This window comes from Colobus angolensis, unplaced genomic scaffold (assembly GCF_000951035.1).
Source record: "Colobus angolensis palliatus isolate OR3802 unplaced genomic scaffold, Cang.pa_1.0 Scaffold20, whole genome shotgun sequence".
NCBI lineage: Eukaryota > Metazoa > Chordata > Mammalia > Primates > Cercopithecidae > Colobus > Colobus angolensis.
The window spans coordinates 13,121,064-13,136,013 of NW_012115155.1; the positions used below are offsets into that span (position 1 = coordinate 13,121,064).

At 44.4% G+C, this 14,950-nt stretch overlaps 2 protein-coding genes across 2 annotated transcripts in view; both read right to left on the minus strand.

The window, feature by feature from the left end:
- LOC105511567 overlaps positions 1-6,972 on the minus strand; it is a 30,740-nt gene extending 23,768 nt beyond the window's left edge. Inside the window, 5 exon segments of the mRNA XM_011941726.1 lie at positions 3,003-3,207; positions 3,482-3,703; positions 4,133-4,317; positions 6,704-6,782; positions 6,889-6,972. Coding sequence (XP_011797116.1) covers positions 3,003-3,207; positions 3,482-3,703; positions 4,133-4,317; positions 6,704-6,782; positions 6,889-6,972 — 775 coding nt within the window.
- A 550-nt stretch (positions 6,973-7,522) lies between these two features.
- The window catches only part of LOC105511569 (ATP-dependent RNA helicase DDX18-like), a 24,534-nt gene continuing 17,106 nt past the window's right edge, over positions 7,523-14,950 (minus strand). The window contains exons 8-13 of the mRNA XM_011941727.1: positions 14,787-14,948; positions 14,269-14,421; positions 13,510-13,623; positions 10,893-10,949; positions 10,430-10,607; positions 7,523-9,323 (exon numbers count right to left, since the gene is read on the minus strand). Of these exons, the coding sequence (XP_011797117.1) occupies positions 9,181-9,323; positions 10,430-10,607; positions 10,893-10,949; positions 13,510-13,623; positions 14,269-14,421; positions 14,787-14,948 (807 nt within the window). The 3' untranslated portion in view covers positions 7,523-9,180. The remainder of the gene's footprint in view (positions 9,324-10,429; positions 10,608-10,892; positions 10,950-13,509; positions 13,624-14,268; positions 14,422-14,786; positions 14,949-14,950) is intronic.

Below are 14,950 nucleotides of genomic sequence, written 5' to 3' on the forward strand. Positions count from 1 at the left end.
GCTGCTTACACTCCAGACATCATTTCTGTTTTCCAGCCAGAGAGATCAAAACGACACAAAGAAGGTAACAACCCAAGGTGATGTGACCACATCTTTCTAGGCTACTTAAGAAGTTGCAATACATGCTACTTCCTCTGACATATCATTGGCTAGAACTTAGATAGCTACAATTAGGTTTAAGAGGGGCTAGACAGGGTTGTCTTTTTCTGGGCAGCCATGTGCCTAGATGAAATCAGGGGCTTTGTAACTGAGGAAGAATAGATAATGGGACTAGTATTTTTGAGAGGTTAAATTTCTGCTATTTTTCACCTTTCTTAAAATATTGAAGAAAGTCCACTATGGCTTCTGTGTTAGTTCATTGTCTTGATTATCCTTCTTTTTTTTTTTTTTTTTCAGACAAGGTCACACTCTGTCATCCAGGTGGTTCAATCTCTGCTCACTGAAACCTCCGCCTCCCAGGTTCAAGCGATCCTCCCACCTCAGCCTTCTGAGAAGTTGGGACTACAGGTGTGAGTCACCATGCCCAGCCAATTTTTTGCATTTTTGGTAGACATGAGGTTTTGCCATGTTGCCCAGGTTGGTCTTGAACTCCTGAGCTCAAGCAATCCACCTGCCTTGGCCTCCCAAAGTGCTGGGATTACAGGAATGAACCATCATGCACGGCCTTCTGTTTTTAAGCCATTTGTTGCATTCTATTCCTTCCTCACTGACTTTATCAATTAAGTTACTCTGGTTGTAAGTAACAGAAAGTGACTATGTAACTTAAGGAAAAATGGGGGAAAAAAGTCTCACAGAATACAACAAATGACTTAAAAACAGAAGGCCATGCGTGATGGTTCATTCCTGTAATCCCAGCACTTTGGGAGGCCGAGGCAGGTGGATTGCTTGAGCTCAGGAGTTCAAGACCAACCTGGGCAACATGGCAAAACCTCATCTCTACCAAAAATGCAACAAATTGGCTGGGCGTGGTGACTCACACCTGTAGTCCCAACTTCTCAGGCTTGCAAACCTAGCTTAGAGAAGTCAGAAACTCAGCAGCTCTAGGGACCTGGGAAACAGGAATTATTTGACAGTGTCGTTGAAATGCAATACTAAGGTTAGTGAGCTTCAAGTATTTTTTTTTTTTTTCAACAATTTCATCATGACTCCTGGGATTGTAAGTTATATTTGAGAACATGTTATTGATTTAGCTTTTTCTCATGCCTGTACCTCCACTAGGAGAGGAGTGAGGGGGAAGAGATAATCCTCTAAAGAATATAGATGCTATTACCAAAAAGAGAAATAGCCAAAAACCTATAAATGTGTCCTACCCTTCTTCAAATAGAACAATGGTCAATTTTACTGCTCTGGCCCCATCTGCTATTCCCTGCTATGCACCTCACTCCTCTGCCTCATGACTCTCTCACTACAGCCTTGCTAGGCATTTCCACCATTCTCACTTCATGTAAGTTGTTCCCACTGCCTGGAATTTCCTTCCAGCCCTCACTCTTCTTTACCAGAGATCTCTACTGATGCCTCCTGTTTTCGCCCATGATTCCTCAGACCACGCTGGGTGTCCATCCTCTGGGCTCCCACTGGCTCCGCTCAGAACAGATGAATTTCTATGTTTCTCCCACTACGTGTAGACCAGGAGTGCCTTATTCATAGGGGTTGCCTTGCTTGTCTGTTGCCACAGCATCTAGTACAGTGCCTCACACAAAATAGTTACTCAATAAAATTATGATGGCTGGATAAATGGCTCTAAATGTCTTGCTGCAAATTCTCTTCTGACTTCCAGTCTCCATGCCAGAGCCCCTCTGGCTGTCCAGCTGAACTCTCAACTCTAAACGAAATCTTTCTTTTTTCCTGTCAATCAGCACCTCCTCCTGATTTCTGTTCAACTCCTATTTGCTGAACTCATACTCTGCTTGTGAGACATGAGGGAACAAAGATAAGTAAGATTCAGTCTAATGAAGAATTGTCTTCATTAGGGTTTCATAACCCCGGCACTATTGACATTTGGGGCTGGATAATCTGTGTGGCAGGAGTCCTGGGGACTACGGGATGTTCAGCAGTATCCCCGGCCTCTGCCCACTAGATGCCAGTAGCGTTCTCCTCTCAGTCAGGACAATTAAAAATGTCTCCAGATGTTGTTAAGTGTGCCCTGCGGAGCAAAACTGACCTCAATTGGGAACCACTGGTCTAGATGCAGAGACATAAAGAAACAGAAAGAGAAAATTTCAATATGAAGTAGATGTAAGGACAAGTACAGAAATGGTCTGTGAGGAAATTAAAATTGGAGGCTTTAAAAATACTTTTATCTACAAGGATGAACTGGCCAATAAGCTGAAGTTTAACCACACAAAATAATTAAAGGACATCATAAGACAGCATTATCACAGGCAGGAAGGGAGGAAAGGGGCTAACACTTGTTTAGTCTTTGTTATGCAAAACCTGCTTTGCATTTGTTGATTTATTTCATTCTTACAATAACTCAAAGTGTACAGCATGCTCTGCTAACAGCAGCTAATATTTCTGCACTGCTCACAGTGCTAGTTCATAAACTTTACGGTATAAGGGCTGGGTAGCAATGCTGTCTTTACATGTGACAGCCAGGAGGCACAGGGAGGTTCCCTGCTAGTCAGTGACAGCACTAGAATTCAGACAAGAGCGGACTCCAGGGTGCAGCCCCACGCTGCCCCTTTGCCTTGGCTCATGCTGTTCACGTTACCTGCATGCCTTGGCTTCTCCCTTCCTTTCCCCACGTTGCTGTTAGAACATCCTTCAGGACTCAATTCCAACGCAGAGCCCACCCAACGCCATTCTTGAGCGTTCAGTCCTTGAGATGGCGATTTTCTCTCTGTAGTACATTTCCCCCTGGATTTTCTTCAGATCTCTCTCACAAAAGTTTGTCGGAGGGGGCTGGAATCACTCTTGCACCCCCAGGCTCTTACTCTTAGTAGCCAAACAAATATACGTGTTATCAGAATGGAGTCCAGGGCGCTGCTCCTAGGGCGTCTGACCTTTTTCTATTTCCTCACCCAAAGCCGCCCTGGTAACCCTCTGTGCTGGAGTCTCAGGGTTGGAGGCCACATCCTCTGTCTTTGCCCCAGCACCTCCAGCCCTGGTTCGGGCCAGGCTCTCAGGCGCTGGTAGATTCCTCCTGCCCGCATCTGAGGACACCGGCAGCATTCCCTGGGGGCAGCAGGGAGGGAAGGGCAGTTCTGCCTGAGGAGGAAGACGAGGCGGTCAGGGAGCGGGAAAGCGTCCGGCCCTAGGGCTGAGCAAACCGCGCTGGCGTCCAGGTTAGGCGCCCTCCTATCTGTGGTTTACTCTGCGCTTCTGCTCCCTCACTGTGACGTCCGGGTAAGACTGTCCTTCCCAGGGCTGCCGGCAGGCTTACAGCGCTTAAAGTACAAGGGGCACTTGGTTCAGAGCCTCATCAGCCTGGGAGTAGGAATCCTCTCTCCACTTCCCCCTTAGCGCATGCTCTGGGCATGACCGAGTCGCGTGTCTGTCCCACTCTTCCCCTATACTCCAACTTTTCCTTCCTCAAGCTGGATAAAATGAACCCTTTATAGCGCTCCTCTGCCAGCAAAGGCAAGTCAAAATCACCAGCTGCTCCTTTGACAAGCGTAGCTGGCCCCGTCGCAGCCGCTGTCTTGAGTCGGCACAGCCGAGAGCCCTCTGCTGGGGACATTGGCAGCCGCGGAAAGGCCGGAGACTTCCCAGAAGGAGGCTCCTTTTTGGCGTTTTTGGCCTAATGCCTCTGAAACTATGATTTTGATGGTGGGGAGAGGGTGTGAGAAACCAGTAAGTCCTAGAAAACGTCGTTTTTCTCGTTTCTGACCTTCTTCCCGCTTTTCCTGATGTTCCTGATAATAGTGTGTTAGCTCTTGTTTCTAAGACCTGACTTGGCCTGACTCTGTGCACCTAATCCTTGTGTATTCGTTCCTTCCGTTCTACAGATAAGGAAACTGAGTCACAGAGCAGGGAAGTCACTTGCCCCAAGCCTCCTGTATATTCTGCCTGACTCCAGAAAGTGCTGCCTTGGGAGGGCTGACAATCCTTGGCTCCCCCTTTCCCAGCTGTGGACACTCCTCTAGAGGCTCCCAGTGATGCCAAGCATCCCGCTTTTGCCTGCCTCCCAAACCTCCCGAGCAGTTTCCCCATGACCTGCCCCGAGGTGGTGAGTTTGCCACTTGTTCTTTTTTCGACGCATCCTTGCCCTAGATGTTTCAAAGTCCTGGCCTTGCTCAAAATGTCCAATTCTCCCTGTGCCAAAGGGTAGGAGGCTCCAGGCAGGGAGGGCACGAATGGTGGCAAGCAACCTGGACACTTCAACAAGAGGGAGAGGGAAACCAAACCTTAGCGGCTATTACATCCTTGGGCTAATTATGAGCAACAAAAAGCCACTCTGAGAAATTTAAACTGAAACAGAATGAATCGAAAATATATGAAATGGCTGCAGAACTAGGCTTGCAAAATAGGCAGGAACAAGGGCAGGTAGCTAAAGGGCAGGAACCCAGCCTGTCATAGCACACACTCTGTCACACTCAACCTGGTGTGAATGCGGCTGCTGCCTGGTGCCACAGCTGGAGCTGCCTGTTCCCGACACAGCTGCCCCTGGACTCTGGATGAGAAAGCTGCTACATCTACTGTTTCTGCTCCTGTTTTATCAGTTAGTAACTGATTCACTCTGGGCAAGTGTATGTGATTAGTCAAACCCAGGTCACAGCCCCACCCTGGCTGCATGGGAGGCATTTTTGCTTGTCTGATGGGAGGTGATCTCAGCAGCCTACCAGTACTTGAAAGGTACTGTCTCCAAACAAAAGGTTGGATGCGGGCTAGGCAAGATGGCTCACACCTGTAATCCCTGCACTCTGGGGGGCCGAGGCGGGTGGTTCACCTGACGTCAGGAGTTTGAGACTAGCCTGGGCAACAGGTTCACGCCTGTAATCTCAGCACTTTGGGAGGCCGAGGCAGGCGGATCACAAGGTCAGGAGATCGAGACCACCCTGGCTAACACAGTGAAACCCCATCGCTAAAAATACAAAAAAGTTAGCCGGGTGTGGTGGAGGGAACCTGTAGTCCCAGCAACTCGGGAGGCTGAGGCAGGAGAATGGCATGAACCTGGGTGGCAGAGTTTGCAGTGAGCCGAGATCACGCCGCTGCACTCCAGGCTAGGCGACAGAGCCAGACTCTGTCTCAAACAAAACAAAACAAAACAACAAAAAATAACATTAGCCGGGCATGGTAGCACACGCCTGTAGTCCCAGCTGTTCAGGAGGCTGAGGAAGGAGAATCGCTTGAACCTGGGAGATGGAGGTTGCAGTGAGTCGAGATCGCACCACTGCACGCTAGCCTGGGTGAGAGCGAGACTCCGTCTCAAAAAAAAAGTTTGATACTGGATAGCCCCTCAAAACAAAAAGTGTGCTTTTCCCTCCACAGAAAAGTGATCATCCAGTTAGAATGTTCCACATTCCCCTTTTATATTAAAGGTACATGTGCTCTGATTCCCAGAAGGGAGAGTGGCTTTTTTTCTCAAAGACATGTGGCCAAGGCAAATTGGTTTCATGTCTGGTCCAACACCAATGGACAGGGATTGAATGGAGCACTGTTGAGGGATATGGAGGTTTTCTCTGGTTCAAGGAGGTTCCATGAAGCTAGGCTGTCCTACTTTCGACACCAGGCATTCAAATGAAACACAGCTGCTTCTCTCTCGAAAGCCCCAGCCTGTCTCTCTTCCGGGGAGCCCTAGTTTGTGAATGACAACAACATACTAACACTATTTCCTTTGCTGGGCACTTTCAGTTTGCAAGATGAGAGCAGAAAACATTTACTAAGAGTCTGTATGTAAATGGATTCTAGTCTGGTTGCTCCCAAACCTAGCTGAGCATAAGCATCACCTGCATACCTCTACCCTAGCAAAGGCCTACTGAATCAGAATCTCCTAGAGATGGGGCAAGAAAATCATAGTCCACTACTAGGACCAGAGGACACAGGATTTCCAGGCTCAAAAAAAATAGCTGGAATATTTGCCTGCATCTATCACATCATTTGGAAAACAATATTGCAACAATTTATGCCTACCTTCTCTAATCTGTATCCATCCTAAGGATCTGGGCATATTCTTGTGTCTAACAGGCTTTTAATTTATGATGAATTAGGTTATCCAAAGGCACACTACACTGTTGTTGTTGCCACCCCACACTCAGTAATGTTGAAAACAGCATTAATATACTTGACAGCTACCTTAGGAAGGTGCTGCAGGACTGGACCACTTTCCAAAGCCCAAGTCTGCTCTCCAGAATTCCAAGAGATCCAGACTGTTAGAAATCCTGTCTGTATGCCAAAGCCCAGACTGGCTCAGGGTTTGGGATGAGCCTCTGTATCTGCCGCTGCATAGCAGCGTTTTTCGTGTAAGGCGCACGGAGGCAGGTACCATGGACAGAGCACTCAGCACCTGGGCACTGTCCTGAGCACCGCCTTCTGAAGGAGGTATTAGTACTTTTGCATCACTCCTGAACCAGCCCCGAGGTTAGCAAGTGGCACCAGCTGGAATTTGAATCCAGGCATTCTGGTTACAGAGCTCTCACTTATAACCCCTGTATAACTTAGGGATCCTGTTTTGGGTATCTTGTTTTATTTATACAAGGCTGGCTGAGACTAAATAAATTTAGACATAGTCATCACTTGCAGCCCACAGGACCCAAAGACTTACCCGCATGTAGTGATGTGCTTGGCTCCTCCACCTCACATTCTGCCTTCAAACCTTCATGGCTACAGCCACCTAATACCACCTGTCAAACGCCCACATTTGCTACCAAATGTGCTCTTAGCACAGGAACATATGAAGCCCTTACTGTGCATGAGCCTTGCAGATGGTGCTGCTTTCATTCACGGTACGTGATACCAGTAACTGGCTCTTTCATATCTGAATCTGGCCAGGCTGGACAAGTCTGGTTGTCTCTTGTCCGTAGCCTGGACCATCCTGCCACTACAATCACAAACAGCACCCAGCAAGTACAGTAGTTCCCCCTTATCCTCCAGGGATACATTCCTGGACCCCCAGTGGACGTCTGAAACTGTGGACAACACTGAACCCTCTATATATTCTTTCCTATACATTATCTGTGACAGAAGTTCAGTTTATAAATCAGTACACTGAGATTAACATAAAACAATTACAATATACTGTAATAAAAGTCATGTAAATGTGGCCTCTCAAAGTGTATTATTGTACCGTGCTGACCTAGTTAGACCACAGTTGACTACAGGTAATGGAGATCATGGATGAGGCTGCTAATGGACCTGAAGTAAGTTCTTATATAGCAGGGCCAACCCTGTCCACTTTGTTTATATGCTTTTCTTACAAAACCTCTCGAGACTGACTCATACTAGAGATAAACAATCTCAAGACCAGTAGGAGCACAAGACATACTGAGATAGGGAGAGCCAGTCTGGCACAATCAGGTAGGTATCTTGAAAGTAAATCCTGGCAGACCAAGCAAGGGTCAACAAAGTATCCATAAAGGAAATACAACATTGAGGTAATTATTTAATGACACAGGAAAATAACATGTTATGAAACAAGCTGGGTTACAAGTAGTAGGTAGATGACTTCATTTTCGATAAAAAAATTAAAAAGCACCAACATGCATATAAAAATTAGATTATGTACAAAATACCAATAGTATTTACTTCTCCTCAGTAATTAAATATTTTTCCCTTTGTTTTTGTCTTTTAAAAAACATTATTCCTGAAAAACAAAATCAGAAAAACATGATCCTGGAGAGAGTTAGTAAACACCAGGAAATCAGGAACCCAAGAAGCTAAGCCAGGAGCTCAGCAGTCAAGGTTGGAAGCTCAGGACAGGTCCGACCAGGGTGATGGTGGCCAAGTCCAGAAATGGAAGATTGTTCTTTTCTTTTCCTACTGGAATGTTCTTTACCAAACAGTTTTCTCTACATTAGATGTTAGCGCACTAATTTAATGGGATCCTATGATTAACTGGCACAACAACAAAATGATGCTAGCAACTTTGGTTTTGAACTGCTAAAAAATGTACTATCTTGTAGTTATATACTACATAAAACACACGAATCAACTGCTCCTACAACAAAAACTCACCTGACTAAATCACTGACTTTGCTGTTTTTTTTCTAACTTTGTTCATTTTCAATCCTCACAGCAAATGTATTTTTTGTTTCAGGGCCGTATTTTTTCTCAGAAAGAAGCTAACATTAATGTGTGCTGGGCACTGTCTGATGGCCTGGCTCTAACTCCAAGTAAGTTGCCCTTGTCTTCTAAGTACTCTACAGAGTGCAAAGGCTTACCAAAATCCAAACCACCTTGAATTAAACAAATCTGAATGAGGAGCATCACCATTCTTTGTATGTGTGTTTTTCAAGTCTTTGCTATGCTACCAAATGAAGAAATGCAGTACATTACACCTCTATTGATGTAAATGAGGCTCAAACATCTCAATTCCATCCTCTTCCTACCTCCACCCGTCAAACGTTATAACTGCTTAGTGACACTTTATTCTAATTACAAACCATAGTTTTTGCTCCAAAACACGAAACACCTGAGAAAGGCCCATTGCTTTAAAATCAAGACTCTATAAAAGCAATGCCACCCTAATCCTAAGGTGCTTCTCAGGTATTTCCCAAAGCTCTCTGCTCTTTTACACTGCAGCATTCTCAGGAGGAGTCATTAGATACTGTCAAGGTCCAAGAAATAACGAAAAACAAAAAATAACCTGAGACTCTTTTCTGCACTGCCACCAGCTGCCCAGTATACTAGGTCACCTTTTACAGTGGTGAGCATGGCAATCCATGCCACAAAAGTCTTCACAAAACAAGAAGGTACAAAAAAAAGAATTATATTAAAACAGTAACATACATTTGTGTGTATGAGGGAGGGATATTTAAAATTAAAATATTATATAATCACAAGAAAGACCAGATATTCTTTGCTGCCCTTGGGCAACCAAGAAAATTAAAGCCTGTTTTATGTCCCAAAAATAAAAGAGAGACTCGATAGAAGTAACAGTGCTCAGCGCTTGCAACCCAAGTCAATTTATACTCTTGTTAGGTAAGTCCAAATTCTAAAGTCTACAAAAATCCTGTCAAATCAAGGGAAAAAAAAAACTTCATTTTAGGACAAAGTTACTCAAGATGAAAGAAAGGCATGTCATCAGTGAGAGAACTGCCTGCTGTCGGATGATTTCTTGCTAATGTGTTTAAAGATTTTGGACTTCTCAACTTTCTTGGTTTTCTGGTAGCCAAATCCACCACCACCTCCTCTCTTTCTCTGCTTGCCTTCATTGCTGTTGACGTCTGGAGGCAAACGTTAAGGAAATCAAGCAAAAAAGATAATGAACTCCAATCAAACCTCTACACAGAGAAAAAGTCAGCATGAACACTGCTGTCCCTCCACAACCCCATTCTCAACAATGAAAATGTGGGAACATAAGCCTATGCAACAAATTTCCAGAAAATTAGGAGTGGCCACGTGACTGTGGACTTAAACTAGCAGGTATGATTTTAAACTTCGGTGTGTAATAGTCATATTAATTATTTCTTCCACACAATGAAATTCATGACAGTGAATAAGGATTTATGAGTTTAATCAGGAAGTTGATAGGCGCACATTAAAAAAGCACCTCCTGTGTCAAAACGAATGACTATCATTTCTCTTCAGAATTGATTTAGGAATGCCTAAGTGAAGGAGCTGCTCTTTCTTCCACAGGACTCGACATTCATTTATTTCAGTTTACTCAATGCTTACAATGGGGATGGTGACCCAAAATTTGGTCCTCTAGTCCCCTGAGAAGTTACTCCCAATGGCAGTGAAGCACAGGCCTCATTTCAGCCGCTCAGTTTCTTCTGCAAGGCACAAATTATAAATCACAACTGAAGCAACTGGAAGTACTCCTTCTGCCTTGTATCTTAAGCAACACCTAAGTTTTATTTTCTTTTCCTGAACTTGCCACTTTCTTGTATAAAACCCTCCGGGGGCTCTAAGAGGATTAAAACTCCTTCAAAGGTCCCATCCTCTCTTTAGCTTCAGAACATCCCATTCACCTAAGTACCCGCACAGTGCGGCCTCAGCAAACACTGAAGTTTTGCTTTCTTACCTGTGTTTCTGCCTGGAACACACAACTGTCTCTGTCTCTCCTTGACAGTCAAATTTGTCTTTTGAAGGCTCAAGGCATGAGCTGCCTTGTCCCCGTAACCCCATCCTAATGATTAATCCCTGCTTACCCCATCCAACCTCTATGTCCTGTGCTAGCACAGACAAGCAGACATTGACTAGGGCGAACACTGGAGCCTCCAGTCTGAGCCAGAACACATACCAATCCATCACAAAGCCCAAAATGCCCCTCTGTCCCCAAAGCTTTTGTTCCTTAGTTCCAGGGTAACTTCATTAAAGAAAAGGATACTCAGATCAACGAAGGGAGGTACCTTGAAACCAAATGACAGAGCAACTTGAGGCAAGTTTAAGTTATTAACATTAAAGATCTGTTTCAGAGAATGGGAATCATAGGCTCGTATGTATGACTTATATGCTTCCTGGGCTGACTTATGAAGAAAGTAGTTCTTTTCAATCAATTTCTCAAGCTGAAATAGAAAGAAACACTGGTTTTAATAAATAAAAACAAACAACAACCTGCAAAACACCAGATTTCAAATATCCTAGAGCAAAGCCACTCCACAGAAAACATTTAAAGAAGGCACAGAGCGGTGGTAACTAGAATAGCAAGAAACCTTATACACCACACAGTCTGATCCTCACTTTACGACAAGGTAGACTTTAAAGGACAGTGATTGCCCAATGAATCACTATAAAGAGAGTGGTGGGACAAGGTTCCTGCCTACTCACAAAAACGTTTAAAAAGCACATACCTGAGACTGAATGTCAGAAATTTTAGACCAGGAAAAGTCAAATTCACTTAATGGAACCTAGAAATCAAAAGTATTAAGATTAGTAAACCAGGATGATCGGCATTCCAATACTGGGTACTGAAGACAGGGAAGGATGAACCGGCCTATGAAATTCCCTCAGGACAGACAGGAAAATCTGCTTTTTCTAGTCTCCCAATGTTGATGGGAAAGTTTCATCTTTGCTCTGCTGAGTTAGGCAATCTGTACTTCTTTTTTTCTGAAAGGCAAGGAATTGGATAGGGATAGAGTCAGTAAAGCACTTTTCTGTAAGAATCTCTATAATCCTGACTATTTGGAACCATGAAACAGTTTGAAGCTTCTAGTCAGAAGGGCCATCAGTCCCTTTTCTCCATGTCAGAAGAGGGGCTCTAATACTCCATAGTCCTGTATTGAGGCTTCTGACACCGGAGGCCATGATGACCACAAACTCCTACGGGATTGATCTGCCATCAGTTATCACTCATTAAATAACTAGAAAAGCAACAGGCCTTTGCTAGGTGATAGAGAGAAAACAGGTGCCTAAGTCCTGGACTCTGCCCTCAGAGAGCGTGCCGTCTTGTGGGGGAGAAAGATAAGTAATGAAATGTCAACCTGCAGATTCTGGATATTAGCCCTTTGTCAGATGGGTAGATTGTAAAAATTTCCTCCCATTCTGTAGGTTGCCTGTTCACTCTGATGGTAGTTTCTTTTGCTGTGCAGAAACTCTTTAGTTTAATTAGATCTCATTTGTCAATTTTGGCTAGGGCTAATATCCAGAATCTACAAAGAACTTAAGCAAATTTACAAGAAGAAAATCAAAACAACCCCATCAAAAAGTGGGGAAAGGATATGAACAAACACTTCTTAAAAGAAGACATTTATGCAGCCAATAGACACATGAAAAAATGCTCATCACTCACCATCAGAGAAATGCAAATCAAAACCACAATGAGATACCATCTCACATCAGCTAGAATGGTGATCATTAAAAAGTCAGGAAACAACAGGTGCTGGAGAGGATGTGGAGAAACAGGAACGCTTTTACACTGTTGGTGGGACTATAAACTAGTTCAACCATTGTGGAAGACAGTGTGGCGATTCCTCAAGGATCTAGAACTAGAAATACCATTTGACCCAGTCATCCCATTACTGGGTATATACCCAAAGCATTATAAATCATGCTGCTATAAAGACACATGTACACATATGTTTATTGCGGCACTATTCACAATAGCTAAGACTCGGAACCAACGAAAATGTCCATCAATAATAGACTGGATTGAGAAAATGTGGCACATTATATACCATGGAATACTACGCAGCCATAAAAAAGGATGAGTTCATGTCCTTTGTAGGGACATGGATGAAGCTGGAAACCATCATTCTGAGCAAACTATTGCAAGGACAGAAAACCAAACACCGCATGTTCTCACTCATGGGTGGGAACTGAACAATGAGAACACTTGGACACAGGGCGGGGAACATCACACACTGGGGCCTGTCATGGGGTGGGGGGAGTGGGGAGGGATAGCATTAGGAGATATAGCTAATGTAAATGACGAGTTAATGGGTGTAGCACACCAACATGGCACGTGTATACATATGTAACAAACCTGCATGTTGTGCCCATGTACCCTAGAACTTAAAGCATAATAATAAAAAGACATGTTAACCTGATGAACACCTGTGCTGTGGGAACAAGGAGGATGGCAGGAGACCAGAGATAGCTTCCCAGCAAAGACAGGGGCTAGCTGAAACCAAGCATTCTCAAGAAAGTGTGCAAAAGCTGTAGAGCAATTTCAGGGAACTGCCTGTGGTTACAGGGTAGAGGAAGCCTATCAGAAAGACTATGCCAGAAAGGCCAATGAGGATGGAAATGTCAGGGAGGAAAAGGCGTGATATGCATCCCCATGGCTTAGATATAAAGAGGCCACTTAGGGTTCTGATGGATTCAATTCTGGTGCGACAGTAGAAAGCTAAAACCAAATTAGGCTGGTTGGGGACTGAAAGGGAGGTAAATGGCAAGAATATAAACCATTTTTCCAATAAGGCAGACTGAGAAAAGGCAACAGACAGTGGCTATCCTGCAGACAGGGGTAGAATAAGTTTTAGGTTCAAGTTACTTTTTTACAGTGAGAAATTTGAGATGGTAAAGCACCAACCGCAAAGAGACTGTAGGCCAAGAGTTGATGAATAGGAGACAGAGGGCAGTGGAGGCAGAGGCTAGAGTGAACAAGGATTCCCCACTGCTTCATACGAGGTAAGAGGAAAGACGGCGAGCAGAAGCAGAGATGACTAGGGGTGAGGGAGCTTCAAAGGAGTGGAGAAGGTTTAAAAGAGGGCTGGAGGGAATTGGAAAGGAGAGGCTGGGGCACAGAGGCGTTGCTGGGTAACAGAGCTAGAAAGCCGAGCCATGTGGGCAGTTCCTTCTGTACTCACTTCTTGGGCTAGAAGTACATAAAACCTTACTTGCTTTATTGCCACAAGAATGGCTGTAATAGCACTGTCCAGACTCGAGACTCCTCTGACACATGTAGAAATGGTGTTTGCTCACAATCCCTACACTAAGAGAAACTTTTCTCCAAGTAAAGATCTTTACCTTGGATTGTTTCAAGTAGCGAAGAAAACCCAATTCTTCCGGGCGCAAAATAAGCAAGGCATGTCCTCTCCCATTTAGGCCTCTGGCTGTTCTACCCACACGATGAATATATTCCTTTGGTGGAAAAAGAAAACCTGAGTTAACACAGTGACTTCCGCATGAGCCCATTTGTGTGTCTGTATCCTGAGTATGCACACGTCTCTACTGAGATGGTGCACTCCTGCGGTGCTGGGCCACACACACCTTCACCACACACAAAGCTGGGCCAGCAATCGCTCTGCGCACATCACCCTCAACAGGCCAATGATTGAGGCCAAAAAAAAAGCTGGACATGATGTTTGCATTAACAGTGATCTAATAAAATGAGTATTATGTGTGCTTCATCATCAAAATGGCTTTAATCTATTGTTTGCTGAAAAGACTTCTCAATGAAGCTTATTCTACCACATATACGACAGATGCTTATCTACCTCCTTAAGCAATTTTATTTCCTTCAGGCATCTGCTGTTCTTAAGAGATCATTCCAAGGATCTCATTTTCATAACTTAAGTCCCACTGATACTTCTCAATCCTCTTGCACAGCCCCTCTGAGCCCCGAAAAGCCTTAAATACTTATCAATACCAGAGAAGTACTGCAGTCACTGTATAGTAGGGATCTTTACCTTGAATGTGGAATGCAGTTTCTGTCAGGGAACTGGGAGAATAAGTGAACTCTTTAATGCAGAGTCATTCTGAAGATACACCAATGATGCCAGTTACCTTAGGGTCGTCCGGAGGGTCATACTGAACAATCCAGTCAACTTCGGGAATGTCTAGTCCTCTTGCTGCCACATCCGTACACAACAGTGTTCCCGAATCTGCATTGCAGAACTGGAAGAATGTGGTTGTACGCTTATTTTGCTTTTGCTTTCCCTAGAATTAAATAAAAACATCCATTAGAGCTGCAATCTTGAGACTGTCTCTAGGAACTCCAGCAGCAGAACCCCCAAATTGTGGAACTGTTACCCTACTTTATTTCGAGCTCATCCCTTGGTGTCTTATTTCCCTAACTGTTCTGCAAGCCCCTCAAGGAGGGGCTTGAGTTGTCTTGTACTCTTCGGAAGTCCTCATACCCCTCCACACCCAGCTGCGCCCCCTCACACAGGATCCATCACTTAGTGGTGATCAAACTACTCAGGACAATGTTTGGAGGAGAGGGCAATACCTCCAATCCTACAATCTATAGGGCTTAATAAGCATACCCTGTTTTCAATGAGCTCATCATCATCATCACTTACATGAATGGCCAAGACGGGCAAATCAATGTAGTTCAGCAACTCATAGTGGTATTTCACAGACATACAAGACGAAAAGAAGACCATAAGCTTCTTCTTTCGGTTCTTCTTAAGGAATGTAAAGAGTAGAAGGAATCTCTTTTCAGAAGGACAAACAACGTATCCCT